Source organism: Haliotis rufescens, unplaced genomic scaffold (genome assembly GCF_023055435.1).
Source record: "Haliotis rufescens isolate VD_foot unplaced genomic scaffold, xgHalRufe1.0.p SCAF_17, whole genome shotgun sequence".
NCBI classification, from domain to species: domain Eukaryota; kingdom Metazoa; phylum Mollusca; class Gastropoda; order Lepetellida; family Haliotidae; genus Haliotis; species Haliotis rufescens.
The window spans coordinates 22,819,613-22,847,091 of NW_025963857.1; the positions used below are offsets into that span (position 1 = coordinate 22,819,613).

At 41.9% G+C, this 27,479-nt stretch overlaps 1 protein-coding gene across 3 annotated transcripts; it reads right to left on the reverse strand.

Annotated features, from left to right (window-relative positions):
* Positions 1-173: 173 nt before the first annotated feature.
* LOC124133986 (lysosome membrane protein 2-like) lies at positions 174-27,457 on the reverse strand. 3 transcript variants are annotated; one of them, XM_048397720.1, is made up of 15 exons: positions 27,170-27,457; positions 22,294-22,363; positions 20,209-20,388; positions 18,586-18,743; positions 17,741-17,882; positions 16,941-17,141; positions 15,645-15,736; positions 14,637-14,686; positions 14,041-14,110; positions 11,241-11,422; positions 9,333-9,463; positions 7,498-7,571; positions 6,991-7,042; positions 2,821-2,970; positions 174-1,860 (listed from the first exon to the last, which is right to left on the reverse strand). In XM_048397720.1, exons 3-15 carry the CDS (start codon positions 20,332-20,334, stop codon positions 958-960), a joined length of 2,331 nt encoding a protein of 776 aa, XP_048253677.1. In that variant the 5' UTR covers positions 20,335-20,388; positions 22,294-22,363; positions 27,170-27,457; the 3' UTR covers positions 174-957. The 3 variants fall into 3 exon arrangements, with proteins under 3 accessions (XP_048253677.1, XP_048253678.1, XP_046354551.2); XM_048397721.1 differs by lacking the exon at positions 22,294-22,363; XM_046498595.2 differs by lacking the exons at positions 22,294-22,363; positions 27,170-27,457 and having other exon boundaries at positions 18,586-18,849; positions 20,209-20,285.
* Between the last annotated feature and the right edge of the window lie 22 nt (positions 27,458-27,479).

Sequence of the window (27,479 nt, forward strand, 5' to 3'; positions counted from 1 at the left end):
CCTAGACCTACACCACGTGAAGCGGCTCTAACAAAGCATGATGACGTCATAATGTTTATCAATTGGCACCAATGACGTCATATTGCAAGGGGCATAAGCCATGGTGTTTTTGTTGTGGAAATAGAACACTTGGTAAATGTGAAAAATATAAATCGTTTTAATGCGAAAAATATGTTAATTAATTGTGATATTTTTATATTTTTGTCTATGACACTTCTAGGTTAACACTTTTAATGTGGAAAAAGTACAAGAAAAATAGGTTAATTTCCGTGTGAACTTGCCCTTTAAACTATGTCCTGGGCCCAAAAGGGTCCTCATCATTCCTTGTCCTTCGTTAATCCGGACAATATCTCTGTCTGGATAAACAGGTTTACATTATAGCATCTCTTACAAAACAATTTGACCTTAGCACCCTGAAGCACTGTTTCTCAGTCAATATAAAAAATATCACGCAGAGCAGAAATATTTGCATACACTAACAGAATCATCAGAAATCTATTGAGCTTATTTACCTCAAACACAATCCTTACCATTGACACTTTGTTTTTGATAGAGATGAACTTGGCCACAGATATTCCTATCTGCTCCCACCTGGAACCTGTGATTGCTTATAGGTTTGATAGGTTGTAGAAAATTTCAAGAGTTACCCCCCTTTGGTGCCATCCCTGTTATGTGGTGTTTGGAATAAATAGGTCCTTCTTCATGACGAGCAAACACGTGATCATGAACAACAATAGAACATCCACCTGAGTTGTCTTGCTGTCCCTCAATACTCTCTTCACAGACCAGTAGTTTAAAAAATTCTGTGTCCTTTACATTTGGAGAGCAGATACTGTACCGTTTGCCATTGTATTTATCCCATCACTATTGGTCAGTGAAAGGTCACACACAATAATAATCATGTATTTATCCCTGCAGTGTCACCTGTAGTCTGTCAGTGTTTTGAAGAGTCTTGGATCAATCTCTTTCCTCTTGCATATGATCAGTGTGAGGGGGAGTGTTAATCCCTGCAGCGCCTCCTTGCATATTATCAGTGCTTTGGGGAGTGTTGGATGGATCTCTTTCCTCTTGCATATGATGAGTGTTAGGGGGAGTGTTAATCCCTGCAGTGCCCCCTTGCATATTATCAGTGTTTTGGGGAGTGTTGGATCGATCTCTTTCCTCTTGCACATGATCAGTGTTAGGGGGAATGTTAATCCCTGCAGTGCCCCCTTGCATACGATCAGTGTTTTGGGGAGTGTTGGATCGATCTCTTTCCTCTTGCATATGATGAGTGTTAGGGGGAGTGTTAATCCCTGCAGTGCCCCCTTGCATATTATCAGTGTTTTGGGGAGCGTTGGATCGATCTCTTTCCTCTTGCATATGATCAGTGTTAGGTGGAGTGTTAATCCCTGCAGTGCCCCCTTGCATATTATCAGTGTTTTGGGGAGCGTTGGATCGATCTCTTTCCTCTTGCATATGATCAGTGTTAGGTGGAGTGTTAATCCCTGCAGTGTCCCCTTGCATATTATCAGTGTTTTGGGGAGTGTTGGATTGATTTCTTTCCTCTTGCATATGATCAGTGTTAGGGGGAGTGTTAATCCCTGCAGTGTCCCCTTGCATATTATCAGTGTTTTGGGGAGCGTTGGATCGATCTCTTTCCTCTTGCATATAATCAGTGTTAGAGGGAGTGTTAGCCCTTGCAGTGTCCCTTTCTAGCTGGTTGATGTTAGGGGCAGTGTTGCCCCCTTGTAGCCTGTTTGTGTGGCCATTGCGACCACTGTAAGCTTCATCATACAGTAAGGGTGTGGTCTCATCTGGGCTGTCATCACAGCGATGGGGCTCAGATCTTTCACTGCTGTTTGTTGAAGTCTCAGGGGACTGAAAGTAATGGATAGTTCTGAATGCAACAAATCTTGGTTGAGATAAACATTAACAATAAGGTACGTTACAGACTAGCTAATTATCAGTTCTGTCTATTAAGTTACTGATAACGGTTGATATGTCACTTTCCAGTGATGAAGTATGATTGAAAAATTGATGAGCGTCAATGCTTCAGTAATTTAAACAATCATCATGTTTGTTGTTTTGTTGCCGCACTCAACAATATTCCAACTATACAATGGCGGTCTGTAAATAATCATGTATGGACCAGACAATCCAGTGAGTGATATCATGAGCATCAATCTACACAATTGGGATACAATAACATGCATCAACCAAGTCAGTGAGCCTGACCACCTGAACCCATTAGTCGCCTTTTTTGACAAGCATAGTTGCCTTTTACGATAAGCATGGGTTGCTGAAGACCTATTCTACCCCGGATCTTAAAAGGTCCAATGAATCATTACAAATTGAAGCACTATGTCATAAAGACCCACCCGATGGACAAAGAGGAACCTAGGTACAATCGAAAGATCATTGTACATTGTGATAGATGGGTTAAATACCAGCACATACTCTGCACATACAACTGTGCTACCCTGGAACGACCCCATCAGCCCTACTAAGATGCAACTCTGCACAGCGAATTGCGGCGCCTTAGATGACTCTGCCACCAGCGCCCCCTCTGGCATTAAAACTCAGAGCAATGGAATAAGTAAGTAAGTGAAAGTTATTCCATGCCACAGTCAGTAATATTCCGGTTACATCATGGTGGTGTACATAATAGCATCTTGACCAAGCAAACTAGTGGTTGATAGCACGAACATTGACCCAGTTGGGACAAGGGACACACAATCCACCCAGTCCCCATTTAACAAGCACTACTACCACTACACACAGAAATATACATTTGACACAAAATAGTTCCATGTGTGTCCAACTTCACAAACACATTACCTTCAAGAACCATATTGCATAGATTGCTGAACAGAGAAACATGGCCGCCCCAACACCAATAAGTCCATATTTGAGTATATCTGTGACCAGGAGCGGCGTAAACAGCAGATCTTGCAACTGCTTAGCGTGGACATCGTCAACTGCGGCACTCTGACAACAGAAGTAACATGTGTTTACAGTTCACAAAAAGATTAGTTGTGATGTAATATGAACTTCAAATAATCCCAATGACCAGCAGATACAAAACCCACAGAAACACTGCAATGATTCACCTTCCCACATGGCCATTCTGTCTAAACCGTAATTGCGCCCCAAGAATGGTGCAGTGTCCCTTTTTGACAATCTCAATCTTAGTACCATAGCACTGCAGCACTGTGAATGAGTATGGTTTTACACCACTTTTTGCAATATTCCAGCAATATCATGACAGAGGACACCAGAAATGGGTTTCACACATTGTACCCATATATATATATATATGTATATACTATTCATAAATATACTACTCTGTCCTGGAATCCCCACAGAGAGACAAGCATGGGGTAATGGGGACCTACTCTGCCCTGGAATCCCCACAGAGAGACAAGCATGGGGTAATGGGGACCTACTCTGCCCTGGAATCCCCACAGAGAGACAAGCATGGGGTAATGGGGACCTACTCTGCCCTGGAATCCCCACAGAGAGACAAGCATGGGGTAATGGGGACCTACTCTGCCCTGGAATCCCCACAGAGAGACAAGCAAGGGGTACTGGATACCTATTCTGTCCTGGAATCTCAACAGGGAGACAAGCATGGGGTACTGGGTACCTATTCTGCCCTGGAATCCCCACAGAGAGACAAGCAAGGGGTACTGGATACCTATTCTGTCCTGGAATCCCCACAGAGAGACAAGCATGGGGTAATGGGGACCTACTCTGCCCTGGAATCCCCACAGAGAGACAAGCATGGGGTAATGGGGACCTACTCTGCCCTGGAATCCCCACAGAGAGACAAGCAAGGGGTACTGGATACCTATTCTGTCCTGGAATCTCAACAGGGAGACAAGCATGGGGTACTGGGTACCTATTCTGCCCTGGAATCCCCACAGAGAGACAAGCAAGGGGTACTGGATACCTATTCTGTCCTGGAATCTCAACAGGGAGACAAGCATGGGGTACTGGGTACCTATTCTGTCCTGGAATCTCCACAGGGAGACAAGCATGGGACACTGGGGACCTATTCTGTCCTGGAAACTCCACAGAGAGACAAGCATGGGGTATTGGTGACCTATTCTGTCCTGGAAACTCCACAGAGAGACAAGCATGGGGTACTGGTGACCTATTCTGCCCTGGAATCCCCACAGAGAGACAAGCATGGGACACTGGGGACCTATTCTGCCCTGGAATCCCCACAGAGAGACAAGCACTAGGGATCTATTGTTCCCTGGAATCCCCACAGAGAGACAAGCATGGGACCCTGGAGACCTATTGTGCCAGGGAATCCCCACAGAGAGACAAGCATGGGACCCTGGAGACCTATTGTGCCAGGGAATCCCCACAGAGAGACAAGCATGGGACCCTGGAGACCTATTGTGCCAGGGAATCCCCACAGAGAGACAAGCATGGGACACTGGAGACCTATTGTGCCAGGGAATCCCCACAGAGAGACAAGCATGGGACCCTTGGGATGTATTCTGCCCTGGAATCCCCACAGAGAGACAAGCATGGGACCCTGGAGACCTATTGTGCCAGGGAATCCCCACAGAGAGACAAGCATGGGACCCTTGGGATGTATTCTGCCCTGGAATCCCCACAGAGAGACAAGCATGGGACCCTGGAGACCTATTGTGCCAGGGAATCCCCACAGAGAGACAAGCATGGGACCCTGGAGACCTATTGTGCCAGGGAATCCCCACAGAGAGACAAGCATGGGACCCTTGGGATGTATTCTGCCCTGGAATCCCCACAGAGAGACAAGCATGGGACCCTGGAGACCTATTGTGCCAGGGAATCCCCACAGAGAGACAAGCATGGGACCCTTGGGATGTATTCTGCCCTGGAATCCCCACAAAGAGACAAGCATGGGACCCTGGAGACCTATTGTGCCAGGGAATCCCCACAGAGAGACAAGCATGGGACCCTTGGGATGTATTCTGCCCTGGAATCCCCACAGAGAGACAAGCATGGGACACTGGAGACCTATTGTGCCAGGGAATCCCCACAGAGAGACAAGCATGGGACCCTTGGGATGTATTCTGCCCTGGAATCCCCACAGAGAGACAAGCATGGGACACTGGAGACCTATTGTGCCAGGGAATCCCCACAGAGAGACAAGCATGGGACCCTTGGGATGTATTCTGCCCTGGAATCCCCACAGACAGACAAGCATGGGATACTGGAGACCTATTGTGCCAGGGAATCCCCACAGAGAGACAAGCATGGGATACTGGAGACCTATTGTGCCAGGGAATCCCCACAGAGAGACAAGCATGGGACACTGGAGACCTATTGTGCCAGGGAATCCCCACAGAGAGACAAGCATGGGACCCTTGGGATGTATTCTGCCCTGGAATCCCCACAGACAGACAAGCATGGGATACTGGAGACCTATTGTGCCAGGGAATCCCCACAGAGAGACAAGCATGGGACACTGGAGACTTATTGTGCCAGGGAATCCCCACAGAGAGACAAGCATGGGATACTGGAGACCTATTGTGCCAGGGAATCCCCACAGAGAGACAAGCATGGGACACTGGAGACTTATTCTGTCCTGGGATCCCCACAGAGAGACAAGCATGGGACACTGGAGACCTATTGTGCCAGGGAATCCCCACAGAGAGACAAGTATGGGACCCTTGGGATGTATTCTGCCCTGGAATCCCCACAGAGAGACAAGCATGGGACACTGGAGACCTATTGTGCCAGGGAATCCCCACAGAGAGACAAGTATGGGACCCTGGGGATGTATTCTGCCCTGGAATCCCCACAGAGAGACAAGCATTGGACACTGGAGACCTATTGTGCCAGGGAATCCCCACAGAGAGACAAGCATGGGACACTGGGGATGTATTGTGTGCTGGAATCCCAACAGCGAGACAAGCATGGGACCCTTGGGATGTATTCTGCCCTGGAATCCCCACAAAGAGACAAGCATGGGACAGTGTAGACCTATTGTGCCAGGGAATCCCCACAGAGAGACAAGCATGGGACACTGGAGACTAATTCTGTCCTGGGATCCCCACAGAGAGACAAGAATGGGACACTGGAGACCTATTGTGCCAGGGAATCCCCACAGAGAGACAAGCATGGGACCCTTGGGATGTATTCTGCCCTTGAATCCCCACAGAGAGACAAGCATGGGATACTGGAGACCTATTGTGCCAGGGAATCCCCACAGAGAGACTAGCATGGGACACTGGAGACTTATTCTGTCCTGGGATCCCCACAGAGAGACAAGTATGGGACACTGGAGACCTATTGTGCCAGGGAATCCCCACAGAGAGACAAGCATGGGACACTGGAGACTTATTCTGTCCTGGGATCCCCACAGAGAGACAAGCATGGGATACTGGAGACCTATTGTGCCAGGGAATCCCCACAGAGAGACAAGCATGGGACACTGGAGACTTATTCTGTCCTGGGATCCCCACAGAGAGACAAGCATGGGACATTGGAGACCTATTGTGCCAGGGAATCCCCACAGAGAGACAAGCATGGGACCCTTGGGATGTATTCTGCCCTGGAATCCCCACAGAGAGACAAGCATGGGACACTGGAGGCCTATTGTGCCAGGGAATCCCCACAGAGAGACAAGCATGGGATACTGGAGACCTATTGTGCCAGGGAATCCCCACAGAGAGACAAGCATGGGACACTGGAGACCTATTGTGCCAGGGAATCCCCACAGAGAGACAAGCATGGGACACTGGGGATATATTGTGCCAGGGAATCCCCACAGAGAGACAAGCATGGGACACTGGGGATATATTGTGCCAGGGAATCCCCACAGAGAGACAAGCATGGGGCACTGGGGACTTATTGTGCCAGGGAATCCCCACAGAGAGACAAGCATGGCACATTGGGGAGGTATTGTACCAGGGAATCCCTTGGAGCATCAGGTACTGAGGAGACACTCTTCTCCAGAATCCCCCCAGGGTTCAAGTAGGAAGGACTTCCCAGGGGTATAATTACCTCATTCACCCAAAATATTGGCATCACTACTGGCTTGATGTTGGCAGTCTGTCTGTGAAGCAAATAGAAGAACTCATGACAACTGCTCAAATGTATTGCATCTTTGATATGAATATACATGTACATGCAAATTAAACAGACATATGAGAATTCATTTCATGTTATTCAATGGGTAATGAACAGATTATTGTCATACTGGTTCAAGATACAACTAATATAAGACTACTGTGGTATCCCAATACAATTAATACAAGTTTATTGTGGTATGCCAATACAACCAATACAAGACTACTGTGGTATCCCAATACAATTAATACAAGTTTATTGTGGTATGCCAATACAACTAATACAAGACAACTGTGGTATGCTAATGCAACCAATACAAAACTCCTGTGGTATCCCAATACAATTAATACAAGTTTATTGTGGTATGCCAATACAACCAATATAGACTACTGCGGTATCTCAATACATCTAATACAAGACTACTGAGGTATGCTAACTTACTGTATGTCTGGGATGGGGATGACATGCATGTTGATTTGAAGTCTCTTCGCAGCTTGCAGCACCAGGCCAGTCAGCTGTCAGAACAAAGGAGAACATCACCAGCCACTCTAATACTCCGATTTGATACCTTTCTCCATCAACCAACACTAAATCAGGCGTCAGGCCAACTTTATAATCAGCCAATCAGAGTGAAGGCTTCTAAATTCTTGGTGTTAGTCAATGAAGCAGATTTCAGTATATTGATAAAGAATGTAAATGGGCAGTTCTGAATGAATAATACTAAAGGGCACATATGAATATGTGTATGTTATGTCCTGTCATTTCTTAGAACTGTGATATCAACAACCAAAAAGGTTTACTGGACTTGGAACAAAGAAGGTAGTAAAGAAATGAAACCAAATCATTTTAGAAAACAGATATCTGATTGGCTAAAGAACCCATGCATCATCTGTTTTTGATTGGGCAGTCATAGTTTTACCAGGGTTTATCTGAAGTGACCTCCTGTGGAACGTTTGTCAGACCTAGACGGAGAATGATACTGAACTGTACTCAACATCCCCTCTGCACAATCCACAGTTCTTTCTTAAATGCTTCACATACAATACCCAAACCTCTTCTTCAATAACCTTCTTTCATAACACAAAACCATAACCTCTTCTCCGAACCCCTTCTTCAATCTTCCTCCACACACAATCCCCAAACCTCTTCTCCGAAACCCCCTCTTCAATACTTCCTCCACACACAGTACCATCCTCACTCCCACCCCTCTTCAATACTTCCTCCAAATACAATCTCCAAACCTCTTCTCCGAAACCCCCTCACTACTTCCTCCACGCACAGTACCATCACCTCTTCTCCCACCCCCTTCTTCAATACTTTCTCCACGCACAGTACCATCACCACTCCCCCACCCCTTCTTCAATACTTCCTCCACACACAGTACCATCACCTCTTCTCCACCCCTTCTACAATACTTCCTCCACACACAGTACCATCCCCACATCCCAGTACCATCACCACTCCCCCACCCCCTTCAATACTTCCTCCACACACAGTACCATCCCCACTCCCCATCCCCTCTTCAATACTTCCTCCACGCACAGTACCATCACCACTCCCCCACCCCCTTCAATACTTCCTCCACACACAGTACCATCCCCACTCCCCCACCCCCTTCAATACTTCCTCCACACACAGTACCATCCCCACTCCCCATCCCCTCTTCAATACTTCCTCCACGCACAGTACCATCACCACTCCCCCACCCCCTTCAATACTTCCTCCACACACAGTACCATCCCCACTCCCCCATCCCCTCTTCAATACTTCCTCCACGCACAGTACCATCACCACTCCCCCACCCCCTTCAATACTTCCTCCACACACAGTACCATCCCCACTCCCCCCCTACCCTCTTCAATACTTCCTCCACACACAGTACCATCACCTCTTCTCCCAACCCCTCTTCAATACTTTCTGCTCACAGTACCATCCCCACTCCCCCATCCCCTCTTCAATACTTTCTCCACACACAGTACCATCACCACTCCCCCATCCCTTCTTCAATACTTCCTCCACACACAGTACCATCACCACTCCCCCATCCCCTCTTCAATACTTCCTCCACACACAGTACCATCACCACTCCCCCACCCCCTTCAATCCTTCCTCCACACAGTACCATCACCACTCCCCCACCCCCTTCAATCCTTCCTCCACACAGTACCATCACCCTCCCCCACCCCCTTCAATCCTTCCTCCACACACAGTACCATCACCTCTTCTCCCACCCGTTCCTTAATTCTTCCCCCACATCATCCCCTCCTACTACTCACTGGTTCTATATCAATGGCCGTCTCGTGTTCCTCCTTGTTGGGTGCCATGCCATACACCCCATGGACATACTTGTCCTCTGCCAGATAGAAGTGAGGAAACGAGACCACGCCCGGAATCTGGAAGTAGTCCACTGAAACAAAGCAAACATGGAGACTGTTAGCACCAGCCATTTAATAATGGGTTTTGAATAACCATCAGGCACAGATTATGTTTTGTCACTTTTTCAAGACATGCAATTTGTTGCACACAGTTTACAAGGACATTGAGCATGTCAAGCCTGAGGTAAAATGATATTTTCAAGTATCATTAGGCGTGAGATCATCAAATACAATAATCTCATCAAACAGGTTCGAATCTTATTCGAAGTGTATTGAGATGAACAGCCAAAATTGTTTTCTTGTCATTCCTTTCAAGTTACAGTTGATTATGCGTTTTCAGTGTGTTTCAATATATACATACTGATATATTACTCAGATCAGGGCTCGATTAAGCTATATATAACATGCACCAGTGCAACCTATTATTGAAAAGGGCAAACTAATATTTATTTCTACATGCACCGAGTGTATGCTTAGACAATTGATATTTGTGTCTGACTTACTTTACTTTTCCACACAACTACGATCACATGTATCATGCTACATCATTAATTCCTGGGTTATGTGTAATTTGTCATCAATTCTTGGGCTTGATGTCATCAAACTGTGGGTACTTCAAGATTATGTGCACATCCTATTACATTTTACAGCAATATTTATGTAAAATCATGACACAGTCATCAGAGATCTGAGATGTACTTATTCAGATCATGCAGTAGAAAGCAAAGCTGCAATCCACACAGATTAAATTTTGAGCTAGGATCCCCAATTCATCTTTCCTCCACCCCTCGTTCCAGTCGAGTTTGGCTCTATCAATGTTATCAGTATTGTTTACTTCAACCTCTTCCTCGATGTCCGATGCCAGCTAAAAACTTGCTACCTAATTTAGCACCAATTTTCCTACTTTTGTTTGCCTATATATTATTGGCAGTTCTCAATGAACATGCTTTCTGACAACCCACCCCCGTCATGCTGAGTGCTATGTGTGTAACAAGCGAACATTCACATCCTTGTCTGCCAGATCCATTGTCGACGTTTTGCGGATGTAGGAAACAGGGTGCGTCAAGGTAGGTAATTCATCGCAGCAACTCGCATGCAGCAGCGTGAACTGGGGTGCACCAGAACCATTGTATCCAATGTCTCAGACCCGTGAAGATGCGGGTTACAATAGCTCTTCATCAACTCATGCTTGTTATGGAATCGGGTGTCAGGTTCGCTGACTTAGTTGATGCATGTCATCGTTTCCGAACTGCATAGATCGATGCTTAATATATGAATCACTGGATTGTCTGGTCCAGACTCGATTATGGAGTTATATTTTAGCTGTCTATGCATAGTCCGATCAAAATCACATACCGAAATCTGGTTCCTAAACTGCCATGCAAATTTAGGTCGCTTGCAGGATTTGCAAAGCATGCGTACCACTAACTCGGCGTCAACAGATATTTTTCAAATCGTTTCATGTTTCAAGGTGCTCACATGATATGATGCACTTTGCAACTTAAGACCCCTTATATTACATTATAGATTTGATTATCGTTAAGATCATCTTGAACAGGGCGCCGCTAGTTTGTTTCAAGCAAATGTAAGCTATATGAGGTGGTGGAATCTAATTGGTCAGTAGGATGGACATAGAAGGAGGGACATAGAAGGGACGTAACTCGTAATAGCCACTGATGATCCTACGATCGAGCCCAGAAATTCCAGCCTAGTTCGGCAAGGGTGGAAACTGGACTTTTATAGTCAGTTAACTCCCTTGCCTCAGGAAGATGAGTGAAGTTTAGAAGACAATATTATTGGACAACTTACAACTTTGACAGGCACTGACATTCAGCACCCCAGTTCCAAAACAGCTGGACTGTGGGGTACAGAAGCCGATGTTGTCCGGATTCAGCGTCAAATTTCCCAGTTCCGCCTGGTTCCCTGTGAAGCGATGGAGGGGGATCCCTTGGGTGGTCTTCACATCCGATGAGTGGAGGCCATACACCGACCTAAAGAAAGACGGAAAAACACATATACCTTCATCAGCATTGACATGCTATAGCTATGAAATGTTGCGGTGTTGGAAGAGCGTGATCACAGTTGTACTTTTTTCTATTTCTATTTCTTTTGTTATTTTTATAATTTTTCTTTTATCTGCAATCTAATAAATTCACTGGTGTTTCCTAAACATTTTTTTTTGTTTATTACTTCACATTATAAATTTTTGCCTAAAGATTAAAAATGTAATTTGACTCTTCAAAATGTAATTTTTTGTAAAGTGGTCAGTAGGATGGGAATTTTTTTTTACCTATTGCATTCTCATTTCATTTACATGTACTGCTTGGAATAGTGGTGAAAGTACACATATTATATGTCATGGCTACATCTCAAGCTTTAAGCAGGTATTCATGGTTCATTGGGCAGGTATCACTTGTCTGAGTAAGCTGGGAAACAATTTGTGATACATTTGTTTCAGAAATTTAAAAAGAAATTGAACTTCTTATTTTTATCACATTCCTGATTTTTAGGTTTGGCAAGCCTGTAAAACAAAACAATAAAAATATATATATTAAAGACAAAAGCCACTCGAAGTTACATAATCCCGTAAATGTTACAGATATATGTGCATGTACTCTGTGACATTGAAAGACTTGTATATAGGTAAATTGATGTTCATTCTTTCCACGACACATATTGCAATATCATGTTTTAATGCTCAGTTTTTGGGTGATTTCAAATTGTGATTCTTATCATGTGTTTCATGTTACAGTCTTGCCTCATTTATACAGACACTTGCGTCATTTCACAATTCGTCCGTATAAACGAATTTCCGTATAACTGAAACCAGCTTCTTACTGGAAGAGTTACTTCCCTTCAATTATGCAACTCATGACAGATGACAGAGCAAACAGATACATCCACTCAATCTTTATTCAAGACATACACGTTTAAAAAAATCTGTTATGGAAGTTTGAACATTACCACATTTTGAGGTTTGAATTTTAAACAATAATTCCAAATTGTCCAGATCGCCTGTGTTCTCGCGAGCTTACTCTATCAGCATTTCATCATTAACGGGCACATTACGACTTGTCATGTCACACAACCAAAGATATAATGCATCTTCCAGCTTCTGGTGTTTTGCTACACGGGATTGTGACAAGTCATTTGAATTTTCCAAGAGATTTAGCCACTTCTGTTTGTCTTTTAAAATGTCACCAATTGTCGATTTTCCTATGGTATGTCCAAATTCAGTGCCATAATGCTTACCGATGGTTTCCAAACTTGCTGACGGTTGTTTTTCCTTAAACAGACAAATTTCCCTTTTTTCGCGTGCTGTAACTGCGTGTTGCTTACGTTTCGCTGGTTGACAGGCCATACTCACAGTTTGAAGTCACAACTTTGACCTCTGACCTCCACAGACGCCATATTTATCGAATGGGATTACATGTACAATAAACAAGCTCGTCTCAAACGTAACTCAGTGTCACTTGGTTAATTGACTTCTCACGAATCAAAGGATTACCACCAGTGGAAGTGTATTGTCCGGGTAAGTGAGACAATTTTGTGTGCATTTCAGTGTTTTGTGTATGAAAATGACCGTCCGGTTCCGGAAACTGAATTTCCAGATATACGGGTAAATTTATATAGTAATTATTTCGTTTTGAATGAAAATCGTCCGGGAACCAAGGTTTCCGGATATCTGAAGTCCGTATAAGCGGGGCATGACTGTATACACTTCCCAAATACCTGGAACATGTATCTGTGTGTATTTATTGAATGTTTGTTTGTTTGTTGTTTAACGCCGCACTCAGCAATATTCCAGCCATATGACGGCGGTCTGTAAACAATCCAGTCTGGACCAGACAATCCAGTGATTGACATCATGAGCATTGATCCACGCAATTGGGATTGATGACATGCATCAACCAAGTCAGTGAGCCTGACCACCCGATCCCGTTAGTTGTCTCTTACGACAAGCATAGTCGCCTTTCACGGTAAGCATGGGTTGCTGAAGACCTATTCCACCCCGGATCTTCCCGGGTCCATGAGTAAACATTGCTGTACAAGCATCTTGTTATGTTCCATATATCAGGCCTCAAAGTTTAAATTTTTACCAAGTAGCCATATGGCTACAAGTAGTTTTTTCCAGTGGTAAAATCAAGAAGTCAAGCCAATATTGTAGGTAGCCAAAATATTACTAGATTATTTATGTATATCCTTGCTTATACTATACTTATGCTTATACTTACTTGTATTATACGCAAGTACAATTATTAGCAGACATGTTTTCCACAAATCAGCTATTATTTATATTTGAGTCTTCAAATATGAAGCAATAGAATTGAGTTCCCACAAGAAATTTTTCAAGGTAGTCATCTGGCTACCTCTGAATTTTAGACAGTAGACAAATTGAAATTTAGGTCGAATTGGCAACCGTTTTAATCGCAACTTTGAGCCCTGTTCTATGAACTTCAATTAATACACTGGAGTTTCAAATTGTTTTCAAATTCGAAATTTATAATTATACAATATATCGTGCTAGTATTGTAATACGGCCTTGAGCATTGTAAAATATTGTGATGCACTTTAAACCGCCAATACCCATCCCAAGTTGAAATATTACCTGCACACATCGGACGAGAATGTAGGCAGTCTTGTGACATCCTGTATGAAAGGTGGAGCTATTGTCCCATCTAGAAAACAATGGGGACAATCCAGAGATGATCAAAGGTTTCCCCCAGCAAGCACATGTCATTGTTTCAATGTTTATATTTGGTTGATCTGAAGTTGCTACGTTGAATAACATTATTTAAACATTTGCCTTTCCATATTTGAAGATATGTTGGAAAGTGATGTTGTTTTCAACATTGATTTAACACTGGCCTTGAGTGAGTGAGTGAGTGAGTGAGTGTGTTGGGTTTAATGCCACTTTGAACAGTATTCCAGTTCTATCACAGCGTTTCAGCTTAATGTGAAAGGAAACTTAATGATCAACATTGGTATTTCAATATTTAAAAATATGTTTAAATCTTACATTGTTTTAACATTGAAAAGTAAGCTAAAATTCAACATTATATAAAAACAGCCCACGAACACGTCATTGTCAAGGTCACTCATACATTCAATGTCAAGGCCACTCACATTCACTATCTATCAAGTCTGAGTAACACACATTACTATCAAGGGTACACACACATATGAATGTGTCGCAAGACCTACCTGTCCCGTTCACCATGTTGGCCCACGGGGTTGACCAGAAGTTCAGGTAACTGCAACAACAAATATTTACTAAAAGACAAAAATAACACCAGTAGGATGTGTCATAAAACTACTTGTATTGTTTGATAGGCATTAATCAGAAATTGACCAATGACAAAGTAGACACAATAACTTGACAACAGTATATCTATAAGGAAATGCCTCTATTACAGAATGATAAAGACGTTGTTATTCATAAATTGTGTCCACTTTGTAAAACTACTTTTGTCTCAAAATAATTTACACTTTTTTATTGAGGACATCCAGTATGTCCGTTGTACAATATATAGAGATTATTAGCCAAGAGTGTTTTCATATCATAAGTATCATATCTTAGGAAAAACACTGTTTTATGTGAGCCTCTGTGAGTTAACTATATACATGTTACTCCTAATACATGATATATTTACAATACAGAAACACATTAGTGTCTAAATCTCTTTATGACAATATTATTCTTAAAATAATCAATGTTTAAGACATAAGTAACTTTTGAAGCTGCGTATGAATACAATGTTTGAGTGAATCGCCCCATTTATCATAAAGTGCCAAATAATTTGGAGCCATGTTTTGTCAAAAGAAGCACCCACACAAGGAACACCAATCTAAACTTGTAAGGAGCGTCAGCCAATATTATATTCATCAAACATTGCATCAATTTTCAAAGCTTAAAAATAGTTCCTACTTGGTGTCCTCCTTTGCATATTTATCGAATAAGCGTACCAATTTTATCAAACTGGTTTATCGCATTGATAACATTTTCGATCTATGATTACTTTGATCAGATGGCATAAGAGAATTTATGGATGTTAACTTTTTTATCATGAGGAACACAATGTTTTGGAGTATGTGCTTACTCCTTCATCAAGTAAAAGGAGTATGCGTATACTCCGACACGTTGTGTTCCTCATAATAAAGAAGTTGACATCCGTAAATTCTCTTCCCTTACGAGAAGATTATTTCACTTACCTAGACCCATTGTATTTATCAATGACCCCGAGCAGGCTGATGTCCGTCTCCCCGGTGTGCACTGTGTATTCACCATCGTCTGTGTTGTTTTTCTGTAGGTGAAGGTCACACATGTTCTCACAACACAAAATGCAGCCTATTGACTCGGGCTATATACTTCAAAGTACTGACTTGGTTCACACTTACAGCAATAGTTTTTAATACTAATTACTATAACTACAAAAATAGTTTCGTAACTTACAAAAAACAAGAAAAAAAAATGTTAACAAACTTACTAGCAATTTCAGGTTATTGGCATCAAGAATTATCTCCCTTTAATAAGCAGTACACTGCTTTGTCTTGAAGTATTTCCATAACAGAAACTCTTCAGTTGGGGAGTGGTCACTTATTTAGGAGAGGGGTCCGAAATTTATCGCAACTGAATTGGGGGTGGGGGGCATGAAAATCTGACACAGTTGTGTTTTTGTCAAATAAAAAAGCTGTACATTTCAACATTATTTTTGGGGGGGGGGGGGGGTGAGGGGAGCGCGACAGCAAATTATGATACAGTCCAAAGACCAATCCACCTCACCACCATAATAAATAACCAGTCCCTTAGGTCTTTAACTTTTAGTTGCTTACTTCTCAAAATCATTAGTCAACAGTTGAAATAAAAATAAAATTAGATTCTATACACTGGGAAATATACACCAGGACTAGACTAGCTACCAGGGCTAGATGCCAGGGCTAGATACCAGGGTTCATAGTGAGTGAGTATGGCTTTATGCTTTTAGCAATATTACAGGCAAATCCTGGAAGGGGAAACCAGGAATGGGTTTCACACTCTGTACCCATGCAGTGAACCGAACCCAGGTCTCTCAACCAGAAGGTTCCCCCACCGTCCTAACAGGCTCATAAATATTTCCAACTTCTCTCATAGGTGAGTGAGTGAGTTGGGTTTAACGCTGGTTTTAATAGTATTCCAGTTATATCACGGCGTGTCAGCTTAATGTGGGAGGAAAGCCCGAAGTGATGCAGGTCTCTGACGTTTGCCACTTCGATGAAACCCACGAGCACGGGTATGGTGCTGACAAACCTAGAAACATACTCAGGGCGAACCGGGATTCAAACCCACAATCATAGGTTTCTGGCGTGCCCATGGGACCCAACTCTGTGCAGCGAATCGCGGCACCTTAGACGTGCCCCCTCTCTCATAGGATTAAAGACCTTTGTGAATCAGAAACACTTGATAATCACTGTATCGTTAGGAAACAAAACCATACTAGCATAATAACAAAACTTGACTATATAGCTTACATTGATGAAATATCCAACGTAGTCAGTGTAGAACCATTCATGGTCCAATTTCTTGGCAACCTTGAGTAGGGGGTCATGGTAGCCCCAGATAATTTCCTTCATCGGCCTCGTCATGAACAGCTCAGCAGGCGTCAGTCTCAGCACCCCACTGATCACCGTCCTCACCGCCTCAGACTGGAACTTCAGGGCTGTGAGAAGTGTCTGAATCCAAAATATATGTTTTGTTTGTTTGTTGTTTAACAATGCACTCCGCAATATTCCAGCTATATGCCGGCTATGTAAATAACCAAATATGAACCAGACAATTCAGTGATTGACATCATGAGCATCAATCTACGCAATTGGGATATGACGACATGCATCAACTGAGTCAGCGAGCCTGACCACCCAATCCTGTTAGTCACCTCTTACAATAAGCATTGGTTGCTGAAGACCAATTCTAACCCCAAATCTTGACGGGACGACTTAGGTCTGCAAATAATCAAATCTGGACCAGACAATCCAGTGGTTGACATCATGAGCATCGATCTGCATAATTGGGATACGATAACATGCATCAACTAACTCAGCAAGCCTGACCACCCGATCCCATTAGTCGCCTTTTAAATTAGCATGGGTTGCCGATAAGCATGAATTGCCTTGGTGATATTATTTCACCTAGCTATTTTGAGTTATCTTGTAATCACACATATTTCAACAAAGTCAATGCCTGTCCCATTGAAAGTTTTGAAATATCTAGTCCAAGTTATATTTCATGGGAAGAATACAGTAATTACAGGTAACGGAAAGGCTGTGCTTACCATGAGTGGAGGGTTGACTGTGGTGAACTCATCTGTTTCGTCCCCCACGGACATGTTGCGATCAAACTTGAAAACTCTCATCTGGCGGTAGGAGACTGTACCGTTGTCATGGTGGGTTATGTTCTCTTTGTATCTTGTCTCCCTGGAAACACAAACATGACATGGAGACCACAGTTAAACCAGGTCTGTAAACATCTTCCTTAAATTTTTACTGACACTTCCCGTAGAGGGTCTGAATATCGCCCTCTGAAAATACCTCAATAATTCTGTGCACCTGTGTTATAACAAATACCAAATGAACACCCTTGTATGTGTATATGAAATCAATCTCATTAAAATCAGATCTTAGTTCTCGCTGCCGCTAAACAAAGATTTGAGGACATCCCATTACGGGTCACGTCAGACAGACCTTTCGCAAACTCTGATCGACCAATGGAATTACTGACAAGAAGTTATAGTAGCCAATCAGAAGGCAGCTTTCTCGTGCTTTACGGCACTAATTTCAAATTGACGACTACGCTTCGAAACATATTTTGACAAATTCTCGCCTAAAAATTTGAAACCTGAACAAAAGAACGTTCTAGAATGGCTAATATATGGTCTAGATTGTATAGATTCAGTCGTTAAGCCTATAACTATCGTTCGGAATACCCAGTTTTAACGTTTTCGAGGCTGCATGACTAGAAATCCCATTCCGACGGTCACTTTCATGATCTGGTAAGCAACAGTCTGATCGGTCGGATGAAAGGTCGTTCTGACGTGACCCCTAAGGGGATGTCCTCAGATCTTTGTTTAGCGGTAGCGAGATACTAAAATCTGATTTTAATGAGATTGATATGAAATACCTGTATGTGTAGGGGCCCCTCTGTTCCATGTCCGGAGTTTCGCCGTTGTGTACCTCCTCGGGGTTCTTCAGGTCAAACATGTAGAACTGAATGTACACCGGGATTGTCATGTTCCTCCAGATGTCATACTGGAGACCCCCCTCCTTCAAGATGACACTCTGGAACACACAGACACGGGGTAAACATGTAGAACTGCATGTACACCGGGATTGTCATGTTCCTCCAGATGTCATACTGGAGACCCCCCTCCTTCAAGATGACTCTCTGGAACACACAGACATGGGGTAAACATGGGTTGAATCTTTAAACCTAAAATCTACACTGAAACTCAATCACAAATGGTGTCTCCCTTCAAAATTGATTGACATTAGAGATGAAATGCAGAAGTGATTTTTCTCTTGCGTTATTATCTCCCCTGTATCCATGACTACAAAATGGCCGTGACTGACCATATTTACTTCACTATTTAGAAAATAGGATCTGCATGTACAATCAGTGTTTATCAGTGTTAGGTTCCAAAATATCGCAATATATATTGCAATACAGATACCTGTATTTTTGGCTAATACTCAGCCCTTATGCCCATGCTGGAAGAGTTTCTAGGACATCCTTCCTGCTCCACACTGAATCATAGGTTATAAAATATGTGTATATCTCCTTCTAAGGCAAGAGAAATTTGCCTAAATTTGCCAAGCAGCAAATAGGTACCCAGTTGTTGAAAGGTACCAATGCAAAACCTTCCAGCACCTGACAAGCAGCTTGGGTTGCATACTCCCCAGCTGAGGAAGCCATTTGAATTGACCAGAAATAAACAGCTTAAAATGACTGTAACATCTATGATATATACAAGTTCTTTTGTTTTTCATCACTGGCCTCAAGAATCCTATTCTCATCATTCTAGGCAGGTTAGTGGATTGGGTGGTCAGCGTCAGTGACTAGGTTGATGCATGTCACCATACCTAGGGAAGTTGCTCATAACATTAATCACTGATTTGTCTAGTCCAGGTTTGCCAGTTTTAATGGCTCCATCATATAGCTGGAATATTGCTGAGTGAAGCATTAAAGAACAGACAGACAGTCGGACAGACAGACATGCACATATAGAACTATCATATCATGCATACACTGAAGATTTATCTTTACTCAAACATATAAAATTCAAGAGGAATACATGCATGGTCAAGGAGAAATGTGAACATTTGCGACTTGTGGTGCAGCCATGGAGTTTTATCGGTATTGTCATTAAACAATATATCATGTGACCGATCATGGGTCCAGGTAGTCCTGTGGGTACCCGGGTCCTACTCAGTACCCACCCGATCCAAGTACCCATCCCAGCCCTATAACATATACAATTACATACATTCACTTATCATTATCAATACATACTTTACCATACTTTACTGCTTACAGCTCAGTACCTACCTATCAATGTATGTCCTTAAAACTGACAAATCAGGAATCATCATGATTTTTAATGATAAGCCCGAATGCTAAACATAGGGTGATTTTAAGGGACACATCAATCACATTCACTGAGGTTGCACCAGAAAAGGTATATGACAGACAGACAGACAGACAGACAAACAGACAGACAGACAGACAGACAAACAAATCACTCACCTGTCTAACCTTCTTGTCCACTATAACATTAATGACAGGGATGAGTCCTATTCCTATGGCCAGCATGCACAGTCCTGTACAACCCACTGCGATCGTCTTGGCCCTGGCTGTCCGGCAGAGCGCCATCTTGTCATCAGTCCGAGCCCCTCACCACCAGGAGCAGATCATTCATGAGGAACCCTGGAAGAAACCATATTTTTGTATACTTAGGTTCTGTTGCTTTCATGCCACGTGTCTTAAGATGAAGTCTGTAAACATAGGAATTACAATATTAAAAACATGATGAGGTTTTAACGATGTGACAAATCTCATTTCAAGGCACCGACTCTACATGCTCCAACCAATTTTTTCACAGGAAGTCAATGTTTATGAGGGTTTATTTGTTTGATTGTTGTTTAAAACCGCACTCACCAATATTCCAGCTATATGACGGTGGTCTGTAAATAATCAAGTCTGAACCAGACAGTCCACTGATTGACATCATGAGCATCGATCCACGCAATTGGGATACGATGACATGCTTCAACCAAGTCAGTGAGCCTGACCATCCAATCCCATTAGTCGCCTCTTATGACAGACACCTCTTACGGCAAGCGTGGGTTGCTGAAGACCTAGTCTCTACTCACCGGTCGAGTGAGTGAGTGAGTGAGTGAGTGAGTGAGTGAGTGAGTGAGTGAGTGAGTGAGTAGGGTTTAATGCCATTAATAGAACAGCTTGTCAGCTGAATTTGGGGTAAGGCCCAACTGATGCAGGTCTCAAGACATTTATCACTTTGGTCAAACCCATATGCACAGAAATGGTGCTGACAAACCTAGAAACATACTGGGATTCAATCCCATGATCATATGTTTCTGGAGTGCCCAAGGGACGCAACGCAACCCCCCCCCCCCCAATTGTTTTTCACAAAAACAACAAAAACTAAAACTATATCTCATGGCTGTGCCACTCAAATATCAACTTGGTCAATATGTTACTTGACCTGAAAACACAAAATCCTCTTCATGCAGGATATATTATGATATATTGCAAATAATTTTAATAGATTGAACCCATCTGGAATTTACAGGCATACAACTTTGCAGATCTTAGCTCCATATAAATAATACCAATATTTACTCCCACATCAAGCTGCCGTGATATAACTGGAATATTGTTCAAAGTGGCATTACACCCAACTCACTCACTCACTCACTCATAAACAATGAATGATCACAGAAGGTAATGAATATTAAAGACTTTCATCACTTGGGTTTTCCTCCCAAATCAAGCTGCCGTGACATTACTGGAATACTGTTCAAAGTGGCGTTAAACCCAACTCACTCACAAACAATGAATGATCACAGAAGGTAATGAATATTAAAGACTTTCATCACTTGGGTTTTCCTCCCAAATCAAGCTGCCGTGACATTACTGGAATACTGTTCAAAGTGGCGTTAAACCCAACTCACTCACAAACAATGAATGATAACAGAAGGTAATGAATATTAAAGACCTGCATCTTTTGGGTTTTCCTCCCACATCAAGCTGCCGTGACATAACTGGAATACTGTTCAAAGTGGCGTTAAACCCAACTCACTCACTCATAAACAATGAAGGATAACAGAAGGTAATGAATAATAAAACCAAACCTTCTTGCATCAATCTTCCTCTGCACTCACACTGACCTGTCCAAAATACTGGACAAATTGTAGCCTTGATAACCAGACTGTTGTTATCATGCAGGTTATCTAGCCCAAGGATTGCTGATAATCCACCTCCACATATATCATCACAAGTAGGGATACTGACAAGTATTTAGAGAAGACCTGGTACAGTTGATGTATACACAACCAGTCCAACATCACCCTAAATGCTCTGACCATTAAACCAACAGCGTAGATTATTGTTCACAATATCAATCAGACAATCACTTGACAGTTTGGTCCAAACTTGATTATTTAAAGGCTGCCGTCACACAGCTGGTATATTGCTGAGTGTGGCATTAAATAACAAATAAACAACACAAAACATCAGCATGCAACATGTTTGAAATCATCACAAATGAGTTGATTAATTAGTATGGGTATTGATTTACAAACAACATACCATATTCGCTGTATTAAGAGCCCTGCTCCTGTTTACAAGCACCCTGCCCACGACCAACTTCTAGACCTATCTGTAAATAATCATTAAAAGAAAACACAATTAAGACCGAAAACTAATGTGACGGCCAGTGTTCAAAATAAGCCCCTGTCCGTAGGACCATGGCAAGGTAGATCTCATGTCAGGCTCATAGTTTCAAATTTGTTTGGATCCTTATGACCTGCAGTAAATTTATTATGTGTCAATTTATTTGTCACAATAAGCAGCAGTTTTTTAAATGAGGGCCTGAAGAGTTTAGTCAGGGCCTGCAGCTTCTGAGGGGCGGTCTGGTAGCCTAGTGGTTAAAGCGTTCGCTCGTCAAGCCAGGTTCGATTCCCGACATGGGTACATTGTGTGAAGCCCATTTCTGGTGTCCCCCGCCGTGATATTGCTGGAATATTGCTAAAAGCGGCGTAAAACCATACTCACTCACTCACTCACTGCAGCTTCTGAAGTCTGTGGGTCCTGATGGCAGCCTGGCAATTTTCTTGTATTTCAAAAACTGGTGACTGTCCATAACACCTTTCTTATATTACAGATGTTCAGTGTTGCTTATTCAAATAAAATAAATTGAATTTGTGTCAGTGTTTAAAATACCTGCCTGCCGGACAGTCTGTGATGTTCTATTTTGCTGACAGACGGTCAGTTTTTAAATATTGCATGCCCGATGCTCAGGCTATTATTGTATTCCCTAAATTACCTAAGCATTCTAGTTTTAATTCAATATAAGAGGTAAATGAACTGTTAACGTTAAACACATTATTGATGAATAAAATTTCAATGAGTTAAAATTACTAAGTTGACAATCCACCAGTTTATTGTTATTTTCTGTGAACTAACATTAAACAGTACTATTTTTATGTTTATCCTTTTGTTATTTTGGTCTGTTAGTCTAGAAAAATCTGGACGGGCAACATTTTATCTGGTCTGGTTACTTTGCTAAGTTGCCAGTCCAGTGGTCTGACTGAAACTTTGGGGAATTTTTACACTGCTTGTGTATGGTGTTAAAAAGCGCCCCCTGTGTCAGTTTTTTAAGTGCCCAGGGCTCTTATTACAGTGAATATGGTAAGTGTAGTGGACCTTAATGAGAGACAGGTGTAAATAAACAATTCAATTAATTGTCACCATGATCACAATTAAGTCGATGGACAATTAATGTCCTCACATGTGACACACAATCTCCGTCTAAATGACCGTGTGCAAATCAAGCCATAAACATACTTTCCACTTCAAAAGGTCTGTTCAAAGGTCACAACGATGTCATACATGAAACAAACTGCACATCTTGAATATCAATGACAAAGAATTAGTATAACTATTCAAAAGTATAGCATAGCAAGTTAATTACAAGTGAATTACAATGCATTACAATAACAAAGTTCCTAGAGAATTTTCACTTGTCCATGAACAAAGAAAAGACAGAGGCAATCAGGTGATAGTGCTTTGTAATGGAAAATATCCTGTATTAGGAAGAAAACCATTGTAATTTGCATGACATGACGTTTTTTTATTTGCATTTTTATCCGTAAATGACCCCAAAGGATACTGTTTTAATCCAAAGACTTTATTCGGCTGAGAAACATACCCAATATATGATTAAAAATCTGCTTGTCCAATAATCTAGTATGGTATATCCTCACTATTGCTGTCTGTCGCTCTTTTCTCATCAAAATGGTAGGATGTTGTCTTAAATCCAAAGAAATTGTTTGACTCATGTATATGATAAAATTTTGACTGCCCACTAGGGCTGTTACAATGGCAACAATACACTTTGTCATAATGCAAATACATATAGTTTGTTATATCCGTTTTATACTGTATATCTCAGTACTCCGAAGTTATGATACTCTGCATGCAACCTGACACTTGTGTTAACAAACCATATTTCATCATCAATGGGAATGATAAGAGACTGTAAGGGCATACTTTAAAATTTCATAAACCACAGTGGCTTGAGAAATGTTGTGCATATAGACAGAAAATGGAAATTTATTTTTATGTTTTTAAGGCCTACATATAGTCTGGAAGGTAATTTAAGTTACCAACGTTTACTACAATATCTGAAAAACTATCGGACCTACTGAATAATAAAACCATGAGATTATTAAACAGTCATGCATAACTGGATATTACATTTAAAGACAATCGGTGCATGAATAAAAAATCTGTCTATTTAGCTATCACTATATTTCATCAACAACCAGACCTGTTCGTCATGGGTGGAACGAGCATTCATTGAAACAGCCATCTGCATAATGCTACCCCTGCATCACAGGGCCATATGACACAGTTGAACCAATCAACTCAACTTGAAAGGGTGCACGGGAATCACGCACGTTGAGACGCCCAACGCTAACACCGTATTCGTGCGTGCGTGATTCACGTGCAACCTTTTCAGTTGAGATTATGTATTAAACGTCGGTACTTTAAATTACCTTCCAGACTATAGTACTGAACTAGTTTCTTTTAACTCATCACTCTAAAAGGTATTCACGGTAGGCTGTCCACTTAAATATATGTAGGAAAATCAGAAAATTCAGGTGATGTCATGTTAGTCCTGTTGCTGATGATGTCACACTTGTTGATGACAGTGTAACTGGACTTTAATTATATCCTTTAGCAGCAAACTGCAACAAATAATAAACATTCTAAAACTGCAACATAATAAAAATAAATACTCGTCCCAGCACTATCCGACTATATCTACATCCCCCTCTGATATTAAATGGTTAGTTTTATGGTGCACTCGATATATATGACAACAGGCTGCATATAAACAGTTCAGGACAAGACAAACGTTATTCATATTATGAGCTGATTATGTGCAATGATTCTCGCTGTCAGGGTAAACAACACACAAGTCACAAGTCTGATCCATTATATGTCGCTGAAAATACAATACCGTATTTGACGTAATAAGCGCTCTGCTCTAATAAGCGCCCACGGCGATATATACTGATATATTGGCTAGTGAACAATCCCAATTAGCACCCTTCCAATTGATCAATGTACACAAGACTTATTTATTTGTGTATAATACGCACTTGTGTGTTATATGCACCCTTAATTACAACCAATTAAATTCTGGAAAAATATATCTGTTGTGTATAATACGCACAGACTTTTCTTTTGTATCACTTCAGGCTGTCAGAATAAACCACAAAATTTACGATCCTTCAACTCTTTCACCAAATCATATTCTAATAAGAGCCCCCTTTTTCTAATTTTGAGAGTGCCCTGGGCGCTTATTACGTCGAATACATTAATAGGTTTCTGGGGATCAGTTCTAACTTCGAATTCCCACAGATGCTATGTACTGTTCAGTGTCTACCATCTGACATCTGCTGCATGGTCATTAATTGACAATCAACTTGTAAGTAACTAGTCTTTTACAGCTATAACCAGTTACCTACACACGTACATGGCCCATTAGGGCTGGGACGGGTAACTCGGGTACTGAGCAGGACCCGGGTACCTACAGGACTAGCCGGACCCGTGGTTAGTCACGGGATATATATTAAGTTTTTAATGACAAAACTTATTTAAAACACAATGGTCACACTACAAGTCACTAATGTTCCCATTTCTTTCTGACTATGCACCTATTCCTTCTGACCTTTATATGTTTGACAAAAAGATAAACTTCGTGCAGTCAACTTCAGTGTATGCATGACCAGTTCGTTTTACATGTGTATCTTAATACATTTTGACAGGGCTACGGTCAAACTTTACCCAATCGGACAGTTTGTAGCTATCTCTTTAGACCTACAACATGTACCGAGTAGGGTCGGCTAATAGCGGGGTGAAAACCCAGGCAGTAAATTTTGACTCGTCCCAGCCCTATTGCCCATGTATATATATACAAGCAGAAGCTAGACCCATGATGATCCAGTGCTCCAGATAAGCTGCATATCTGCGTAAAATACGCAACAGAAATGCAGAAATATGCAGTAAAATAAAATCCAAGTGTATCAAATACGCAACGAACATTACAGATACGCTACAAAAATAAAACTTGTGAGTATCATCAAAATATTCTGAAGTAACCCTGCGTATTCGATTAGCAAATCAGCAACATATTTTGAAATTATAAACGGGCATTACGTCAACCTTGCCAAACTCCACGATGACAGTTACATCATGATCATTTGCCATCACATTTTCTTATGGAAGTATCGTGGTATTTTTTAGTCCTATAAAGCTCTCGAACCCACACAACACCATTTGCAGGGACTAGATGAATAGTGTTTTTAAATATTTAACTTAAATACCCACATGTGTAAAAACTATAGTGGGTAACAGAAATTTGAATACCCAGATAGAATTACTGATACCCAATGATTTTAAAATGCATGGGTAAAATACCCACAACATCAAAAGCTTATCTGGAGCTCTGTGATCCAAGTTAGAATAGGTCTTCAGCAACCCATGCTTGCCGTAAAAGGCGACTATGCTTTTTGTAAGAGGTGACTTATGGGATCGGGTGGTCAGGCTTGCTGACTTGGTTGATGAATGTCATTGTATCCCAACTGCGTGGATCGATGTTCATGATGTCAATCACTGTATTGTCTGGTCCATGCAGACTCCCATTATTATTGCCATCATATAGCTGGAATATTGCTGAGTGGTAACAAACAAACAAAATATACACAAGCAAGTATTGCTACCTAAATTTCTACATTATGTGGTAAATCAAACTTGAAGTAGATCTAAAGGTAAATTGATAATTGTACATCGCGAAACATGTCTCAGTTCTGTGAACGTGTATGACCTATTATCGGAGGCCAAATACAGTTCAGAAAAAAAGGTGGTAAATCAAGGCTTAAAAAAGATTGTTTACCTGTCAACAAAGTGCTATAACTGTCAGACCACCAAACAAACAGGCCATTTACCACTGTTTACTTCGTGGGTTGTGCAGATGAAAATGGAAAGTTGACTGTGAATGAACACGATTTCCCGACACAGATGTGCATCACGAGCCATTTGAGCATACATAATCACTGGAGATCACATTTCCCCACATACAAGGGTAATCCAACACCACCATGTCGCGCTGTCATATTACTTACGTGACGACACTGAATATGGACAGTGTCATCAAAGCGTCTCTCGCGGAGGATTGACCTTCGTGTCAAGGTTCAAGGTAATCT